We start from the raw sequence: 19,277 nt of genomic DNA on the forward strand, positions 1-19,277 counted from the left end.
GAGCCCATATTTCTATAAAACTTTGCTGCAGAAAACCTGAAAATATGACCAAACAACACAGGCTGCAATATTTTGACAGCTCATGGGATTAATATTGAAGGAACAACTTTCTCTGGATATTAGGAGAACTAACTGCAAAACTCTTTTTGTTGAAAATAAAATTATGTGTAAATGCTGAAGTGAAAAATGCAATTGATTTGTTATACATGGACAAAGATATTGAGGGATGTTACAAAATAGAAAATAGCTGGCTTGTTCTGGGGTAAAGATACAATACACCTGTGACCAAAAACAAATACGTCTAAATAGTTTAATTTAAGGATTTAGGTATTAAAATTTGGTTTTCAAAGGTTTTTGGATATATTTGTATAAAAACTGAAAAACAAAGTTCACATATTATAGTTGCAAAAATATATGAACATTATACTGTGAGCATTGTTCACCAAAGAGATTTTAGTCTACATTAGATGTATTCTGTCGCCCTCAACAGGAAGCCAAGAGAACATCATCTTAGCAGTATCTGAAACTGTTATGCCTAAAGATAAAACCTTTAATACAAAATCTTTTAACATGACCTCTGTAATAATCTAATGTGTAGGTTAATTGCCTACTAAGGTTTTTAGCTTAAACATATATTTTCATGGTCTACATTTGTAATCTCTTATAGACTACGTCTGTGATAGAGAGAAATCTGAATCAACATTATTATCATCATTATCTTTATTATCATCATCATCATCATCATCATCATCATCATCATCATGACATTGTTGACAATCAATGCCAAACAACAATGCCAATCAATGGGATAGAATTGTAACTATAAAGAAAAGTTCCTAAGCGCTATCTTAACATCTACAGTACGTAGTCCATTGAAGCCCTACCACTTCAAATAAATCTATAGAGGGCGCTCGCAAACATGATATTGCACAGCCTGCGCAGAGTACTGACGGGCATCCTGACCAGTCGGCATACAGCAATGACTGTCTGTCTTCTACGCAAAACACAGGAAGAAGAGCTTGTTTCGTTTTCCAAATTAAAGCAATTCAAAAGGTGTTAATTATTTTCTAGCGGATCATTGTTAGAATGACTTGTTAGTACCGAATACCCAACGTGCCCCGTAGTACAACTTTTATTCCATATTTATTTTGACTGTAACTTGGCCCATACTGGTTTACTGGTTTTTATCCGACGCTTTATTTTGAAGGTAATTACCAGAAGTGCCTTTGCATAGTCTGGCTAGCTTGAAATGGGTAGCGTTGGGATAGGCCATAACAACCACCCAGCAAGGCGTTGTGCCACTATGGGGAAATACCGAACCGAACCGAGAGTAAAAACAGTTTTTGTTTAGTTTTTAGTCGAGCTAAACGATAGAAATTTCCCGGAAACTCGACGCAAGTGAAAATTCTCACAAATTAGGAGTCAGATGTGTACGTTGACGTCGATCCGTGCGTAAGGAGCAGAGTTGGAAAAAGAAGGTGTTGAGCAGATTTTTTCTCTTTCTGCCAGGACTTGGCTCGGAATACTGGCTAAGCTACGAGGAGATAGGAAGACAAATATTGTCCACGAAGCTCTATACTTTCAGGTAAATATACTGACCGCTTGCTTTTCAACAGTTGCATCGCATCCTGCTTGAAGTAAATTTCCGAGGGGTATAGTCAAGGCGACACAGTGAAGATAGCTTACCCTAGCCTCGTAGGATATGCCACTAATTACAGAGATGTGGTATATGATTTCAGTTTGTAGACTGTCGTGACATATTTGCACATTACTTTCAGTTTTATCAGCGAAGACAAACAAACCTTTGGATTTATTTATTTATTTTTATTTATTTATTTTTCCCTACAAGCACTTTTAGCCATGGCTTCCGCTGAGCAGCAACAGCCCACAGAGCAACAATAGCTCCGCGTTCACGTTAGGCTAACAAAGCCATTGAACACGATTGATTGTTTTATATATTGTTCACAGATGGGAACATTTCTTTCTTTCTTGTCGGGTTAGATTGATAGAAAAGTTCAGTATATACGTGCATATTGACTTTGCCGACCAACCTACATGTTGCTGTTTATTACCACTATGTCAAATAGTTGATAGGTTGTGCTATAGCAACAGAATATTCTGTTATTGCAGAACGCATTCTACCTGTGATTATTGGTTTATTTGTATTTAAAGTAACGTATTAATTTGCAGTAGTCAATAACTTTAAGTGCAAATCTAAGAGATCAGCCAATGTTGTACAGTTGCAGGCAGTTTGTGGGAATCCTGTCCACTGTGTACATTGTTATTCGCTTAAGACTCGGGTTTTTGTATTGCTATTCCAAGTGGTTTCTTTAAGTGTTTGTGTCACTGTGTTTGTAAGTGGCCATATGCTTTCGGACATATGTTTTCTGCCATAATCCCTATGGTAACCTTACTGAAATTCTGGTTAGACTCAGCATTCACTTATCCCTGTATTGTTATGAACGACAATCTGGGTATTTGTTTCTGTTTTTCAGTTTGGAAATGATGCATTGCATTGCACGCTTCATAATTAAGGTTTCTCCTTTTATCAGGTTAAATGTTTGTGTCAGTGCTCCAGAGCCATATAATGACATGTAATTATTGGAGCTGCATGCTCAGGAGTCTATGACTGACATGAGCTTGCAAGTACTTGCCACAAAGTAACTGAATGAGCTGGACTTTGGCCTGAATGCTGTTTACCCTGGCTAGTTGGATGGAGAACTTAACATGGAGCATTGACAACCCACTTAAAATAAGCACTCATTGTTTTCCAAGTTGCCATTCATTCTCTGGAGATTGACTGTGAGGCTGTGTTTGTATAGTCATTAGTGTGCACACTAAACATTGTTTTTATTGAAAAGATTGTCCTGTTCAGTGTGGGCTTGCAAGCAGACCTAGAGTGTGTCATCCATCCCTGTCACTTTAAGTGTCATCATGTTTTCACCCAAATGTCTAAAAAGAAAATAATATGCATGATACCCACTGTTTGTAGGGTATATCATGGCTTACAAGCCACAAGAAACCAAATTAGCTGACAGCTTATTTGGTCAAATGTCAAATTTGCAGCACCACAGTTCAGATTGTTAGTTGACACAAGTTAATCCAGTGGCTGCCCACCATGAGTCATCACTGTGGGTACTTTTGTTTCCTCTGTCATTTCAGGATGTTGCTGTTTTCTGGCTTGTTCTGATTCGTGTAGTTTCTTTTAGCTCTCAGAGCAGTGTCTCTAATCAGTCGAATGTGCCTGATTCACTGTTATACTGATTGACCTCATTGGCAAAAACACTGCAGAGGTAAGCGGTCTGCTCTGCTTCTGAATTTAGTTTCTCTAGCTGTTATTTTAGACCAAATATAAAATTGAGTCTTTGTTCCACCTGCGGTCCATCTTCCACTTGCACATCTTGCTGTGGGATGTTTGCGGATACATCAATACTGTGAAAGTCACTTAGTGTTCAGAAATTCTGGTTTCTGGTCACTGCAGCATTGCTCATGACTCTTTTAGAGAGCCTCTGGTAGTATTAAATATCCAAAGAGTCAAACAGTCTGTAATTAAGTCGTGTTCAAAGCAGTATTTCTGTCCATTTAGTTTGCAAAGGACCAAACGGCCAACTTTTCCCACAGTTAATTCAGTGGCATTTGTTAAAAAAAAATCTCACATTCTCATCAATTGCAGTCAAAAAAATAGATGAGTTAACTTTTTTGGACAAAACCTTTTTTAATGTATTTATTTTTTGAACGCGTTTCAAGAAGTTTCTACCTGGATCAATGTGGCAGGACTTGATGAGATAATAACATGTCAGCAATGAACTGAAAAATCCATATTGAAGAAATAAATTGAAGAGGCATGTTTTTGAGAGCTTTGACTCAGAGGGCTTTGCAGGTGCTGTGTAATCTGCTGATGTATTTCAGTGTTTCTGGTGTAGTTGCCTTTTTATTCAGGCCTGACTATGACATTTACATTGGGATTTATCTTCTTCAGAAGCTCGGGGCCTGTGTCACTGAGCCTAACAGAGATAACTGTCTAAAGGTGGTGGTTTCATTATTTAATTCATGGGATTCACAATGCGACCAGTAGAGAACACAGCACCTAAGTTTCTTTGTACCACTGAAGAATAATAATGGCTGTCTTTATATCCATAAACTGTTACTAAGGCAAGAAACTGACATTTCTCCATCATGTGCTACACTGAATGTAATACTTCACACAACACACAAAAGTTTTTTTACCTTTCATTCAAAATGTTTGAATTGCGTGTTTGATGCTAGAATGTGATGCTAGATTTGTGGTTGCAGATAAGAAAGGGTACACACATACCTGCTTCTTTCTCTTTCTCCAGCCATGATGAAGAAAGCCACATAAATGATTGATAGGGTGCCCTGGCTGTCATTTGAATAATACATTGGTCCCATTGTCATGCCAAGTGTTTTTGTATGGTATGGTTCTGTGGGAGGCTGGGCTTCTGTCTTTCAAACCTGGCTCTTTTTAAATGAAAAAAATAATGATCCAGATCAGGGAGGCAAGGTGAGCAGTTTGGAGGTGTGCGTGTGTGTGCATGCTTGCACAGGGAGAGATAGGTGGGGGCAGGGAGTGTCTCCTGTCACCTCTCATTAGAGACGCATAGTCCAGCTCAGCTGGCGTCTGCCTTTCCCTGTCTGTGGCACTGCCCTCCTTTGCTCCTTGCCTCAGCACTACAGAGCAGCACACTGTTTCTGTCTGAACTGCTGTAAAATGACTTAATGTTCAGCATCAGAGATTCTTCCTATTGAACAGTGTGAGTCAGGTCTCAGGGAAATAACTGGCCTAAATTATGCCTTTGGAATTCTGCACTGCAGCTGAAGTTAAATTTGGTTCACTCATTTGAATGAGTTAAAGCTGTGAATCTGCCTAGCTGGTAGTCAGTGTATTTTTAAATTGATGTGCAGGTTGCTTTGTTTTATTCTGTCTTTGCTGTGCTCCTTTAAGGACCCCACCACAACCCCCTTTTGTAAACAAGTCAGTGGATATCTCAAGGGCTTCCTCTTTGCTACATATTCAAATTCATTTTCTAATTTTGTACAAATGAATTCCCTGTGAAGATGGGGCATATTTAAAGCAGCCCATGAAATACACACAGACACACACACAGTGTGTGTGTGTGTGTGTGTGTGTGTGTGTGTGTTGTACTTCTTCAGTCAGTGTACATCTGCATTACATTTGTTGTTGAATGCCAGTCAAGAGTTTCCTGTGGGGCAAGAAAAGGAAGTCTCTGTTAACCTAAGTCATTGTGGAAGATTACAGATAGCAGCCTGAAAATGAAGACTATCACAAAAAAATAAAGTTGTGAACACAATTTTTAGCATTTCGGGTTGGAAAATTGCCATGGCAGCCAGGACGTTTGCAATAAAATAAATGTGGCTGAATCAGTGTGATAGATGGCAATAGATATCACTCTGTTCAGCTTTCTTTACAAAGATGCTCCTGGTCATTTCACACTGAAATCATCATGTTGTAATCACTGTAAGATGTTAGTCAGCAACATTTAAAACGTAATTTATTAGTTATGACCATCTTTTTCAGTTTTCTTTTTTTTTCCCCTTTCATCCTTCTTCTTCAGGCATGGCAAGCTGGGCCTGGGGCGCTAAGGACGCTTCAGAAGATCCATGCCTAACCTTTGACTGAAGATTGAGAGGAATACATTGTCTGAGCAGAATGACTCAGCAAGAGGGGGGGGCCCTGAAAGCAAGTGAAGAGAAGTGAGGATGGGTGCCAATGGATCCAGTTATCCACACTCATGCTCCCCACGCATCGGGGGAAATGCACAGGCACAGACCTTTATAGGTAGGTTTAATTTCATCTGTGGTTTAAGTACTAGTGTTGTGATCTCTCGCACAGTTGAAAGTCGTTTTTTTTTTTTTTTTTTTCTAGACCCTACTGTATACCTATTAGTCAATAGGCACTGTCCACTGCTGCCATAAGGATAATGTGGTCTAGTAGAGCCAAATTCACAATCTAGATTGGATTAACCAGCTTCCATTATTTTTTTTATTTTATTTTATTTCTGCATGAGAGCTCTTGAACGAGGCCATTCACTCATACAGCTGACACAGGCCAATTTAAAAAAACATCTACTTTTCTCTGCCATATGGATTTCATAGAGTGTTATGAGAGGCAGATATTTAAAGAAACTGTCCAATGTGGGTGGCTAACAAAACACATTAAGTATTTACTTCTAACTTGTATCAAAAAAGGAACATACCAGCCCTCCAGTAATGCTTTTCTTAGCTTTGTTGTTGCTGTGTGATGTGGCTATGATACAGCTGCTGATTGTCAGATAGTATGGGAGCTGCTCTGTTCTTTGTTCCTGAGGCCAGCTGTATGCCGCTTGTTAGATCGTCACATTTTTCCATTGAGTGGTAAGGCTAGAGACATTCATGTGAATGTGTTTTAATTTTTTTACAATTTCAGCAAAATTGATGGAATTTTCCAAGATCATTATTATACTACAGCAAGCTTTTTCTGTCAGTTTGTACTATCACTGTCTATTACAAGGCATGTTCTAAAACATTTTATACTCTCAGACCATGAATTGGTCCATTGTAGTCTATGCTTAAGTCTTTTCTTGCAGCTTTCAGTGCCAGATAGTTTGAAGAGTTTCTCAGAGATCAATTTATATAAATCTTTCCTATACAGAAATATTTCTCAATTCAGATTCAAAATGACTTAGGTTTGAGGTTTCTGTATACTTGTCCCTTAAAGTGAAAACATTGTTAAAGGGAGCCAAATTATCTCAATAACCCTTGAGACCTCTGAGCTCCGTAGTTGCTTGGTTGAGCTGGCCTGGGCCACAGATGATTCAGAGTGTTAGTATGATTACTATTTGGGTCACACTGATGGATGCAGAGAGGATCTCCTTGGCAGAGCTTTCCTTGTCAGATGAGTCCTTTCTCTCAAACCAAAGAACTGCTATTTAGTGTTATTGGGCAAAAGTATACCAATTCACTGAAGTTCATTAAGAAGTACAAAGCAGGGTAAAGTCTTCAGAGAGCTAATTGGTTCCTAAAACTATAATAAGCGGGTTATTTTTTCCTCCACTGTTGAACTGGATCCAAATTCCTTGGAAGGTGGGTCAGGGTAGTCTGAGCACATCCTGACAGAGCTGGTTCCACCACAGGGGTGCTAGAGACTGATTGATTGCATTTCTAGCTGTCTGGCCTCAAAACTAAAACTAAAAAGTCTTAGTTGTTGTTTTTGTTATCGTTAACAGGTTAGTTAGAGTCTTGTGTATTTAAATGTAAAATAAAATTCTTGTGACACTAATCAACAAGTGTTTTCATTCCAGGGACCTCATCCTACTCTCAGCAGGTATATGGCTGGGAGTCAAAGCTGTACAGCCTGGAGCATGGCCATGAGCGCCCGACAGACAGGAAGAAGAAGAGCCTTGGTCTGGCGACCCTCAAAAGGAGGTTCATCAAAAGGAGAAAGTCCAGTCGTTCAGCAGATCATGCACGGCAGATGCGGGAGCTTTTGTCAGGTTGGGATGTCCGTGACACAAATGCTTTGGTGGAGGAGTATGAGGGTACAGCAGCCCTCAAGGAGCTAAGCTTCCAGGCCAGCTTGGCTCGAGCAGAAGCTCCCAATTTGCAGCGTGATCTTGCTGTTCTCTATCAGCACAAGTACTGCACTGATGTGGACCTAATTTTCCAGGGTACTTGCTTCCCAGCTCATCGGGCCATTCTGGCTGCCCGCTGCCCGTTTTTCAAGACTCTGCTGTCCTCATCACCTGGATATGGAGCAGAGGTTCTCATGGACATTGAGACAGCTGGCATTGATGTGCCCATGTTTTCAGCCCTTCTTCACTACTTGTACACTGGGGAGTTTGGGGTGGGCGGAGCGGAGGATACTAGACTGCAGAACGTGGATGTACTGGTACAGCTCAGTGAGGAGTTTGGAACACCTAACTCTCTTGAGGCAGATATGAAGGGGTTGTTTGACTACATGTGTTACTATGACGCTATACTCAGCTTTTCTTCTGACTCTGAAATGGTAGAGAGCTGTAATGAGAGAGGGGGTTTGGCTGCAGCACCCACAGGAGGCAATGTGGGCCCTGGGACCCCAGAGGAGGACCTTAGAGCTCACAAGGCAATCCTGTCAGCACGTTCTCCTTTCTTTAGAAACCTTTTGCAGAGACGTATCCGCACAGGAGAAGAGATGACCGAGCGCACATTGCAGACACCTACCCGTATTGTACTGGATGAGTCCATCATTCCACGGAAATATGTGCAGGTTATTCTCCACTGCATGTACACAGATGTGGTGGACCTTGGGTTGGTACTGCGGGGAAGTCCCTCAGCAAGCAGCCTCGGCGAGGTGCAAGCCCTTGTGGCAGGGGGCCGTGGGGCCAGTACACGCACCGAAGAGGCCATGGAGCTGTACCATATTGCGCTATTCTTGGAGTTCAGCATGCTGGCTCAAGGTAAGTCATAACAACACCTTCAAAAAAGAAACACACATCAAAAGTATATAGGGAAATCTGGCATGTGGTTTGATACAGCCACACTGTCCACACGAACAGCTCCATGTGAGAATGACTGGGGAGTTTATTTTAATCTGTAATGATTTATTTTATCAGATTTTCTCATGTATTTTCTCTCCCTTTGTTTACTCCTCATATGTTGTCCATGCTTAACAATATATTTTGTCAATATATATCGTTACAATACAATGTAACGATATATTATATAATTTTGCTATATTGATTGTTTTGATGGCTGCTAGATCTGTAGTAGCAAATTACATATTCAGGAAAAGTGTGTGTGTTGCATTAATAAATATTACTTAAGAAAAATAATTTAGGTGCGACAGTGCAGACAGTGACTTCTTTTGCTCAAATTTCAGTCAAAGTGAGGTATGGTAGCAGCTTCGTGCTTTAGAGTCCATTATTGCTGATTCTAGTTAAAATGTGTAACAGCAGGTTAGGTCCGTGTATTAATTGGCTAAATTGAAGTTGCATTAAAATGTAACTTTTCATTAGGTTTGTGTGTTCTTTGTAAGTTGGTAGTGGAATGGCATCAAAACTTGTTAAGTAAGAGTCATCACCTCTGAACCAGCATAGGCAGATCAATTCTATAGTTTGAATTATTTCATGAAAGTGAGACATCTTAATACCATAAAATGATGCGTTTGTCTCTCTGCAATAAACTATTGTTGTCGGCAAAAAACAATTAAGGTACAGTTACAGCTGTGGTTTTAACATAAGCCAGTCACTTTTGCATCTCTCTATGCATCTAGAGTACCACATCTTGGCGCTAACCCACCGAACAAATCTTTCTCTCACCCAGTGTAACAATTTGAATATGTTCTTGAAACAGTCCAGTTCAAATACACAATACTGACTTAACCATTTTAATCACCTCATGTAACCCTCTCATCTTCCACAGCAATGACAATTACTTTTTAGATTCTAGCATGATTGTGATTGGAACTCATTAATGTATAGATAATAGATAAATTGATAAACAGACTTCCAGGTTTGCGTAAAGTTATTTTCAGAATATTCTTACTGCAATATTGTTACACTTGTATCTTATTGTATCTTAATGGCTTTAGATGGCGCAAATATTTATGCTTGAAAATTGACATGGGTTTATGTAAGAGGATGCAGATTTGGTAGTGCATTACACTATCACAATATGCTTTCTTGGCAATAATATCCTCTCCATGAGCTGCTGGTCAAACAGCAGTGCAGCTGCAGCAAGAGGCTTCTTCAGCTCCGCTGCGACAAAGAAAGGTACAGGAGGTCATTCCTACCAACAGCCATACGTCTGTACAATGATCTTTACCACTTCATCACAACATAACTACAACAACTGTATCATACATCCACTGTTTCTGCATATGCACACTAGTACCAACAGTCCCAATGTCTCTGGCTTTTTAGGACTGTTCATCTTCCTAAATTGCACAATGTACAGTGTGTTAATATTTTTTGTGTATATGTACAGTATTATTATGCAAAACAGCTACTGCAACACAACAATTCCCCTTTGGGGATTAATAGAGTATCTAGCTATCTAGCTATCTAGCTATCTAGCTATCTATCTATCTATCAGCTGCTGTATTAACAAAAGAAACGAGAATCACACAGTTTTAATCCCAAAGCAGTGGTTTGAATGGCACTATGAACACCTTACACACAGCTGGTTAGAAATCACCTTGCACCTCTAAGGTCTAGTATCGCTAAGGGGGTCAATAAGGAAGCTTAAGCGAGTGAACTGGGAAATAGTGTCTTCCCCACACACAGTCACCTCCTCTAACCTCCCATCCCCCCTCTCAACAAGCCCCTGCTGGAGGGTATTTTTATCTCTTCTTCTACGTCTCCCACTGTGCTGCACAGCTCTAATCAGCTTCCATGAAACTTCAATGTGCAATGTGATGAGATGGTCGAGATTGACCCTGTGTCAATTTCAACTAAGTTCTCTTGCTTTGACTGTTCTGCAATTTCCCTGTTTTAAAGCTCTCATTTGTTATCCAGTTTTTAATTTTGCCCTCTCAATTAAAATTTGGAATTTGTGGGTTGATTATTAAACTTTCCTACCACTGAAAATATCACCCTGACTGCTGTCTCCTGGCTGGGTGAAGCTTTGATCTATTGAGGTTTTTGTGGAACAATTAGGCTGCCTGTCAGGCTTACTAATAATTTTCAAGATGTGCGTCCCTTTACGATCCCATCTCACTCAAATAGCAACCACTATTAAAAGCCTTATTAATTTGTCAAGTGCATCACTGAGATTATAGCTAGCTGGTGGGGTTTCATTGTCTGCACTGTAGTACCTCCTAACCCACATACTTATTGACTGACCGTGCTTTCAGGGCTTGAGTCCCAGTCCCAGTTCTTGAGTGATTATCAGACATGATTGACATCCACGAGGTTATTTACAAGCCACTGAGTGGACTTGATGTTTTCAAGTGGCTTTGGAGACTCTGTGCTCTGTTAACACACAGCCCCAAATAATAATAGCAAGACAAAATGCATTCACCCTCCAAAGTAATTGTAGCGTAGAGCTGGCTGTTGCTGTTCCTGTGTTGATATTCTTGTCAGTCAGTTAAGCTCCAGTGAATGTGGCGTACCACCCAGGGAGAGAAAGGGAGGTGGGTTAGTAGTAGATATAATGCTGATTCTAATCTCTACCTCATAATAAAAGTGCTGCATTTTAAAAAGCTGGCTGTTGCTGGGAATTCTAATGAGCCACCAGAGAGCAGTCATTTGCTTTCTTGTGTTACTGGTCCCAAGTTGGGAATTGTCTGCCTTTTTGTACATGTGTACCTGTTAATGAAGTGAGCAAAAACGCTTTCTAGAGGGCAGCACAGGAATAAGAGGTGGAGACGGGGTCACTGATTTTGGTTTGGCTGCTTCCATATTTCAACTTTATTTGTCTTCGTAACGATGCAGGATGTCCACACTTCATTTAAAACAACTCAATTTTCTAACTTGCTATTATAACTAAAGGTTCCCAAAAGGAAAAGTGCATTTTCATCAGGTGTCTCAGGAGAAGTCTCAGAGTTAAAGCATTGCTCAAGTAATCACTATCAAGTTTAATGTCCAATTTCCTAGTGTATTTTCAAAGTGGTGGTTTCGGGTCAGAAAGGTAACGAGAAGATCCTGATGGACAAGATGGTCTGGACTGCGGAAGTGGGTTGGCTGGTATTTCAGTGTAGACTAGCTCTGGCTGGACATCAGTCAGTTGGCTTTATCTCCGTGGTCTGTTCTACATTTAATGTTATTGAAGAGAGAAAAACCTTGGAATAAAAGCCAAGTTGAGGATTGACATAGATAGCTTGACAAAACCAAACATATGTTAATCTAAGTCGATGTTGGTGGCTTAAATTCTGCCCAAAGACTATATTTTGCCTCTGAGAATCTGTCTGCCAGTGTGTGCGAAATTTCAAAACGTAGCTCTTTTTTTTTTAATTATTAGAGCAGCAGGTACCTAATTCCCTAAGCTTTATGTGGCTTTTTAAATGCCTTTTTGATTTATGCACACAAGTGTGTACACATTTGGAAACTGTGTGTGCTCTTGCTCTGGCAGCACATTTCCTCAGGCTGCAGTGTTTACTTATCACCATTAAGAGGAGCCAGCTTGAACTGAAACACATCAAGGTATCAAAGGCATTTCTGTGGGTTGGAGTGTTACAGAGTTAAACCACTGCCTGCTGTTCTGGTATGTGCTCTGATTTAGGAAACACAGCAAGGAGGATGTTTGGGCTACTAAAGGTAGTCTCCCTGGGTCAGTGAATATGAGTCAAAACTTTGGTCTGGCTATAGCTGCAATTTTTTTCTTGTTTTTCTTTGCCGTTTCTGTTTTCTAGCTATTTTAAATTATGTGTTGTTAGCTTGAATATCTGTGCATGCTTTTAAAATCTAAAGCATTAGTGCCTATGAAAGACTTCAGATGTTGAATTCAGTTGAATTTCAGATCACAGTATCTTGCTTTTGTGTCTCATTGTCTCTCTCAGGCTGTGAGGACATTGTTGTTGAGAGCTTGTCTGTGGATTCACTCGTCCCAATCTTGAAGTGGAGCTCTCAACCTTATGGTTCCAAGTGGGTTCACAGGCAGGCCATGCACTTTCTCTGCGAGGAGTTCAGTCAGATTGTCACCTCGGATGTTCTCTATGACCTTAGCAAAGAGCACCTTCTCAGTGCAATTCAGTCTGACTACCTCCAGGTAAGAAAACTGGACATTACCCATTTTTTTTAAACTATTTTTGACATCTCCCATTGTGGAAGGTTTTCTGGTGTGAAGCTTAAAAATAGGAGCCTGACATGTTCACAGTAATTTGTCTGAAAATGCAGGAAACACACATACATCCTCTGTCTTCATATTACCAAATATACACATTTTCACCATTCCCTTGAGGGAAATGACTTTAAACCCACAACCTAATCAAAGTTGAGAGGACATCTGCACTTCCACTACTACACTGCTTTTAGACCATCAAACCAGGTGTTTACGGTTAAGTGTTGTAATCCAAATACACAAATGAACCAAGCAGACCTGATCTTTTTTTGGACCATCCCAGAAAATATTGCATTTCCACCTTATATTGATTTAAAATTTACTCATTTTTAGTTATGTTCTCGACTATCTAACCTTGTCCTAAAAATACTTTTTTGTCTGTATTTCTCCCTGTCCTAAATCTCTCTCTGTGTCTCTATTTCTCTGTACTCTGTACTCATTCACAGGCGAGTGAACAGGACATTCTCAAGTATGTTGTTAAGTGGGGCGAGCAGCAGCTTATTAAGAGGATGGCAGACAGGGGTAAGATAATACACTCTATAATTACCCTCTGAGCAGCCCCCCTAATGGCTGTGAGGAAATTACCCACTTACTCTGGAATACACTTAGAAGCATTATAAAAAGGAGCCAAACTTTACCCTCAACATGAATTCAGCAGGAAGTATCCTTGTAGTGATTGGTCATGTCATTGTGTGTTCTGACCTAGTAAATATTGTCAAGGTTACTAGTCGTCATATTTTAGGAGTTAGCATCCTGCTTTAGAAAACTGAACCACACAACACTAAATTGAACTTCCCTGAACAACATGAAAAACAGCCAGCAGGTTAATTTAAAAGCATTGAAAGTATAAATATAGTTATTTAAATGGTCACAGTCATACCCATTATGTTACAAATTGCTAATGGCTGTTAATGTTCTCATTTACCCAGAACCCAACCTGTTGAGCGGCACAGCTCACAGCGTAAACAAGAGGGGAGTTAAAAGGAGAGACCTGGATGTAGAGGAGCTAAAAGAGATCCTGTCTCCCCTCTTGCCTTTCATTCGAACTGAGCACATATTACCGTCCAACAGTGATGTTCTCGCTGATGCGGTGAGTACTCCCTGCATTGCGTGCTTTTTTTGCTGCTGCTGCGTGTATGGTTGTGCATTTGAGTTATTGCAACCTTCTTAAACAAAGCATTGATCCCCATTTTTAATCCCATTCACAGCTTAAAAGGGGTTTAATAAGCACCCCTCCCTCAGACATGCTGCCCACAGCTGAGGGAGGAAAAGCCAATGCCTGGTTACGGCAGAAGAACGCGGGTATCTATGTGCGACCCCGTCTCTTCTCTCCTTATGTAGAGGAGGCTAAGGTAAAGGACACTCACATCTGTTTAATAGAGTTTTCAGACTACTCAGGAAAGTGTGTGTTATTGTTTATTCTACATAGCTACTACCAAAGAGAATGAGGGATGTTTGAAAAGGACAGGGCTCTAGGAATCCTGTGGACAGACATGCTATCTGTGCCCAGTTGTTTCTATGCATACTCAACTTTTTAAATGGTTATTTCTGTCATCTTGATATTTTATGTCTATTCGCACCCTTTCCTAATAAATGTAATCTTCCCAAGGCCATGAATTTGTATGAACATATCCACAGACAGAGTCATTATTAGATAAAGTGTCATTCAAGTGAACTAATAAGTAAACCCTCTTTATGTCCTTGAGTTGTACATAGGGCTTTTTAAAGTTCTGGTCTAATTTGCCCTCTCCTCTCTATCTGTACTCAGTCTGTACTTGATGAAATGATGGTGGAGCAGACAGACCTGGTGCGCTTGAGACTAGTTCGCATGTCCAATGTCCCAGACACACTCTACATGGTGAACAATGCTGTGCCACAGTGCTGTCATATGATTAACCATCAGCAAATGGCAAGCAATTCAACCACAGCTCCCTCGGTTGTGGCCAATGAAATTCCAGGTAAGAAAATTGTTGATAAATGACAAAATGGTGAAAGAAATCGTGCTTAAGTCAGCAAATATTAAATTTTTATCTATCCTCTAAATCTATTGTGTGGCTGATTCTGAGCTCTTCTGGTAGCTCATAACTTTTCTTTGTCAATATGTATCAAATTACTGTATTATATTAAGTTGATTATTATGAAGCAAAAAGAGTATAAATATGTATATATTTTTTTTTTTGTGCATCTTCAAGTCCCTCCACTGTCAGTTGTAAAGGAGATGATCAGAAGGCTCCAAGAGTTGAGGCACACAGAGCAAGTCCAGAGAGCTTATGCCCTCAATTGCGGCGAAGGAGCCACTGTCAGCTATGAGCTACAGCTGCGGGTGCTAAGGGAGTTTGGTCTGGCAGATGGAGCCACTGAGCTACTGCAGGTTAGCAGAAAGCAGAGTTTGGCCCCAAGATTAGAAGGGATGGTAAAGCTGTGGTCACAGATGACAGAGCAGATAAACCTTTAAAATAAAAATAAATCGTTAAAAAATTAATTCAATGTTTGCTTTGTCAGTTTATTTTGAATAGATTGCTTTAATGACTTTTTGCTTTTTTATTTTATCAGAATCCGTACAAATTCTTTCCCGATGAACGGTTTGGAGATGAGAGTCCAATTCTGGCCCTGCGCCAGGTGGGTCGTTGTCGGGTAAACAGCAGCCCTGCCATGGATAGCATGTTCACAGAACTGGAAGGGGTAGCAGGCTTTCACCCTCCCCTTCCTCCTCCACCTCCCCCATACCACCCCCCTGCAACACCCAGCCATGCTCAGCTCAAGGGTGCTTGGCGGCCTCGTGTGCCCATGCCGACCCCCACCCGCTCCTTCTCCTATCCCTGTAACCGCACCTTGATCCAGCGCCATGCAGCCACCAAGCATGGCAGCTCAGAATACTCCTCTGTGCCCAGGGCACAGCCCCCAGACTGCACCAATCTTCAGGCCATTGGCCAAGCTTTGCTTTCAGACCAGCAAGCGGTGAGTGTTTGAGTCATCGTGCTTATGTAGTTGTTTGTGCAAATGCAGCTTCATGGTTTTATGCCTGGGATAATAAGTTGCTTGCTTATCAGGTGATATCACACATTTATATTTCTTCTCTAATGCAGATGAGTATGGAGCCTGTTATGAGGGAGTTCATGCCTGACATTGCATTGGGTGTGTCAGTCATGTCCCTGAGGGAGCAGCACGTGGTAGAGATGGACAGAGATGGCCCTCACAGCCCTATGGGCCCCTCAGGTCACCATCTGTCCCATGGGCCTTGCCCTTCTGTCCGCCTCAGCCATGGCCACGGTCCTGGCCACGGTCCTGGACACGGCCACTCTTGCAAGAGACATGCACCGGAACCCAAGCTGGAACCTCAAGTCGAGTTTCCTGACCTCTATGACTTCTCCTGCCGACCTACAACTCCAAACTCCACTCACCCTTTGCCCTCCTTTGCAGGACCAGACCTCTACAGCCACAGCTGCCCCCCCTCCAGCACCTATCCACCACCATACATTTCTGATTCTCAGTCCCAGGGCCACCTGCAGGGACGAACTGCCCCAGACCCACTACGGCTAGATGTCCTCAGTATGACCTCTCAGAGGCATGATGGAATCCTTGCCAGTCCCTCCGGGGCCCAGGCTAGAATCGGACATATGTCAAGGGGGCGATCAAATGAGACAGACCTGACTCATGGCCTAGGCCATTTAAGATCCCCGAGTGGAAACATGGACAACTATGAGGAGAGGCATACAGGTCCTAGAGATGCATCAGAAGAGATGGTTGTGGCTGTGGAATCACCAGGCCCAGGGCCCCTCCAGCACCCTCACAGGAACAGTGGCAGCGAGGACATTGCCAGGGACCGCAGGTCACCCAGCAAGCCTGACTACCCTTATAAAAAATCTGCACTTTAACCCCTATGCAGGACCAGGGGTTGAGTTAGGAAAAGGGGAAAAGTAATGTGTGTTGTGCTTGATAATAGATAGCCGAGCACTAAATGTGTGTGTGCTGCGTGCGTGCGCTCGTGCATGTTTGTGTCCGTCAGGGAAAAGGTGTGGTCGATGGTTTCTATTTATAGGATATTTTCTTTTGTCCTACCTCTATCACACTGTGCTATCCATCACACAGAGTATGGAAAAAGTAAGAACTGTAGGTTATGTGTCAATGCTTGTAATTGATCTCTGCAAGCCTGCCCAGTCCTGCTGGTTTAAAGGATGACTCAGGCTCTGCTGGGATGGATTGGTCTCTTGAGTTTGATTTTAAAGTTAGCTTTGTGCCGTGTAAATCCTGTGTGAGAAGGTCACAACACTAGTGTAGCTCAGTTATGAACTGATTGTTTGAGACTGTATTTAAAGGATCTGTTTTCTTTTATTTTCAGCATAGAATAGAAGATTGCTGGGTAGGATTTAAACAAGCGAACAATGGCACAGTCAGGGGCAAAACATTGTGATAAAACCATATGTAAATACATCATGCTGTATTATGACTTGTATTACAATTTCATTCTGTAGCATGCCTATAGCAATCCCCTGGACTAGTTTTTCCCTCCTGGCCATTGTCCTGCAGGGATGATGAGTAATGACAGGAGTTGAATTTGACAGGAAGTAGGCCATCAGGCCTTATCATTTTCCAGTAACCCAGTCTGATAATTGTATCGGGCTTTAACTTTCAAAGCCTCTGTGTGTAGCTCAGAGGAAGAAGCCTGGTGTTTTCAGAGAAGGGCAGGGGGATCACAGGTAGGTTCATTACTGAGATCGAATAGAAAATATAGGGGTGCCATGGCAACTGACATACAGCGATCACATGGAGTGCTGGGAGTTTGTAGGTTTTGTAGCCAGAGCAGGTGTGTGCATGTGTGTGTTCTTGTGCAAGGATAATTTTGATACATACAGGTGTTTAGACAATCTCAGTACTGTATGCTACCATCTTTAGTCAGGTCTGTGTGTACATATCAGAGTCTGAGATGATTAAACAGAGTCTTTGGCACAGTATGGTCAGTGTGTTAGAGCTCCCTCTTGTTCTGTTTAACCTAATAGCATCAGTTAGTTAAATCTAAAGCCTTAATCAGTGCTTAGAATATTCACTTTTAGCTATTTTATACAATTATGATGTCATTATATTGCAACCCCTGTTGCTTATTTGACTGTTTTGTTCACTAGACACATTAACTGCAGTTTTTCTGTGTTGTAGATGTGGATTTGACTAGACCCAAATGCTAAAACCATGTATATACATCAGGACTCCATTTTGCCGCCTCATGGGCGTTTATCGACCTGCATAGTCAGTGTTGATACAGTTTAAATATATTTTTGAAAAGCCGCAGAAGCTGTAGCCCCACAACCCTGCAAGTACACACAAAACAGCCTGTTAAAGCCAACAGCTGGCCTACAACCTCATGTAGATATAATTGCACTGGAGGAGCCACCTGTTTTTTAGCTGTAGACAAAAGTAACAAATGAATTTCGAACAAAAGGAATCATATTGGTAAAAAGTTGGTGATTGCTGGCTCCTATCTCCAATTGAAAATGTATATAGTGAGTTTCAAATGTTCTGACAATTTTTTATGGTCTCTTTCACATTTTAGTGGTCATTGAAGGTTTGTGTTTTTACTGTAGTGGACAACACTGTGTACTTGTCTTTGTCATAAAATCTCACTAAGAATGTGTGGCATACAACATAAAGAATATATCTTTGAATCCGCTTTGTTCCTAAAGGTTACACATTTAGGAATGTCTGTTCAGTAGTGTAGTTGCTGTGGATAACCATGTTAGATGTTTTGTCCCCTTATTTTACCTTTACTTAAAAAGTAACAGGAATGTGTTGAGGATCTGAAGATATTAGCTCTCTGCTTAGCAGTGATGAAGTTGCCAAGCAGAAAAATTATTTTTCCATCTAGGTTGCTTCATGGGGAAAAAATGCAAAACTCCAGATTCCTCCCCATGTTCATGTTGGGTAGTTGTTTTATTTTCCATGACAATGTTCCATCGACTAAAAAGTCCTTGTTTTGCTCTTTGCTGTAGAGAAGTCAGTGCCTTCCCCTGCCTGCGGCTGGGCTTTTATTGGAGATGCGACTTTGATGTCTATGCAAGCTCTCTTCTACCAGCTCACAAGCCTGCATCAAATAGTTCTTTGAAATCTCATGTAGCTTGTTTTGTGTACAGTGTTATTTAGCACCTTTTGAAATTGAACCATCTAAAATGTGTGATTGCTTGTCATTGAATAATAACAGGTACATTGTACTTGTATGGTATAGAAAACATGTTTGTAGATTGATATTAATTAATATTATTGATATTGTTGATTGATATTAATTTCCATTTAGTTTCACTGAATCTATTTTTCTACAGTCACCTCAAAAGGTGCATAACAGTGGTCAACTTGGGCATCTTAAAAATAAACTGGTTTGATATTATGGAATTAATTTGATGTCAATTGTATGGTGTTGTGCCCTAAAAATGTGGTACCTTTATCACGTAACAGTGACAATAACATTACTTTTAATAACACATTTTTCCTTAACTGGTCACCACCAGAAACACAGG

General features: G+C 40.9%; 1 protein-coding gene across 1 annotated transcript; it reads left to right on the forward strand.

The window, feature by feature from the left end:
* The first annotated feature begins 1,242 nt into the window (after positions 1 to 1,242).
* Positions 1,243 to 19,156, forward strand: btbd7 (BTB (POZ) domain containing 7). Its single transcript, XM_067478708.1, has 11 exons — positions 1,243 to 1,585; positions 5,595 to 5,818; positions 7,320 to 8,453; positions 12,494 to 12,702; positions 13,221 to 13,296; positions 13,704 to 13,864; positions 13,983 to 14,126; positions 14,543 to 14,732; positions 14,967 to 15,145; positions 15,328 to 15,732; positions 15,861 to 19,156. Exons 2-11 carry the CDS (start codon positions 5,740 to 5,742, stop codon positions 16,647 to 16,649), a joined length of 3,366 nt encoding a protein of 1,121 aa, XP_067334809.1. The 5' UTR covers positions 1,243 to 1,585; positions 5,595 to 5,739; the 3' UTR covers positions 16,650 to 19,156.
* Positions 19,157 to 19,277: the final 121 nt, after the last annotated feature.

Source organism: Channa argus, chromosome 16 (assembly GCF_033026475.1).
Source record: "Channa argus isolate prfri chromosome 16, Channa argus male v1.0, whole genome shotgun sequence".
NCBI lineage: Eukaryota > Metazoa > Chordata > Actinopteri > Anabantiformes > Channidae > Channa > Channa argus.

Excerpts from the sequence above, each read along its gene's own strand:
- btbd7 (XM_067478708.1), top strand. The coding sequence starts at position 5,740 with ATGGGTGCCAATGGATCCAGTTATCCACACTCATGCTCCCCACGCATC. Across the intron at positions 12,703-13,220 it reads TTCAGTCTGACTACCTCCAG|GCGAGTGAACAGGACATTCT; the intron begins GTAAGAAAACTG and ends ACTCATTCACAG. Across the intron at positions 15,733-15,860 it reads TGCTTTCAGACCAGCAAGCG|ATGAGTATGGAGCCTGTTAT; the intron begins GTGAGTGTTTGA and ends TCTCTAATGCAG.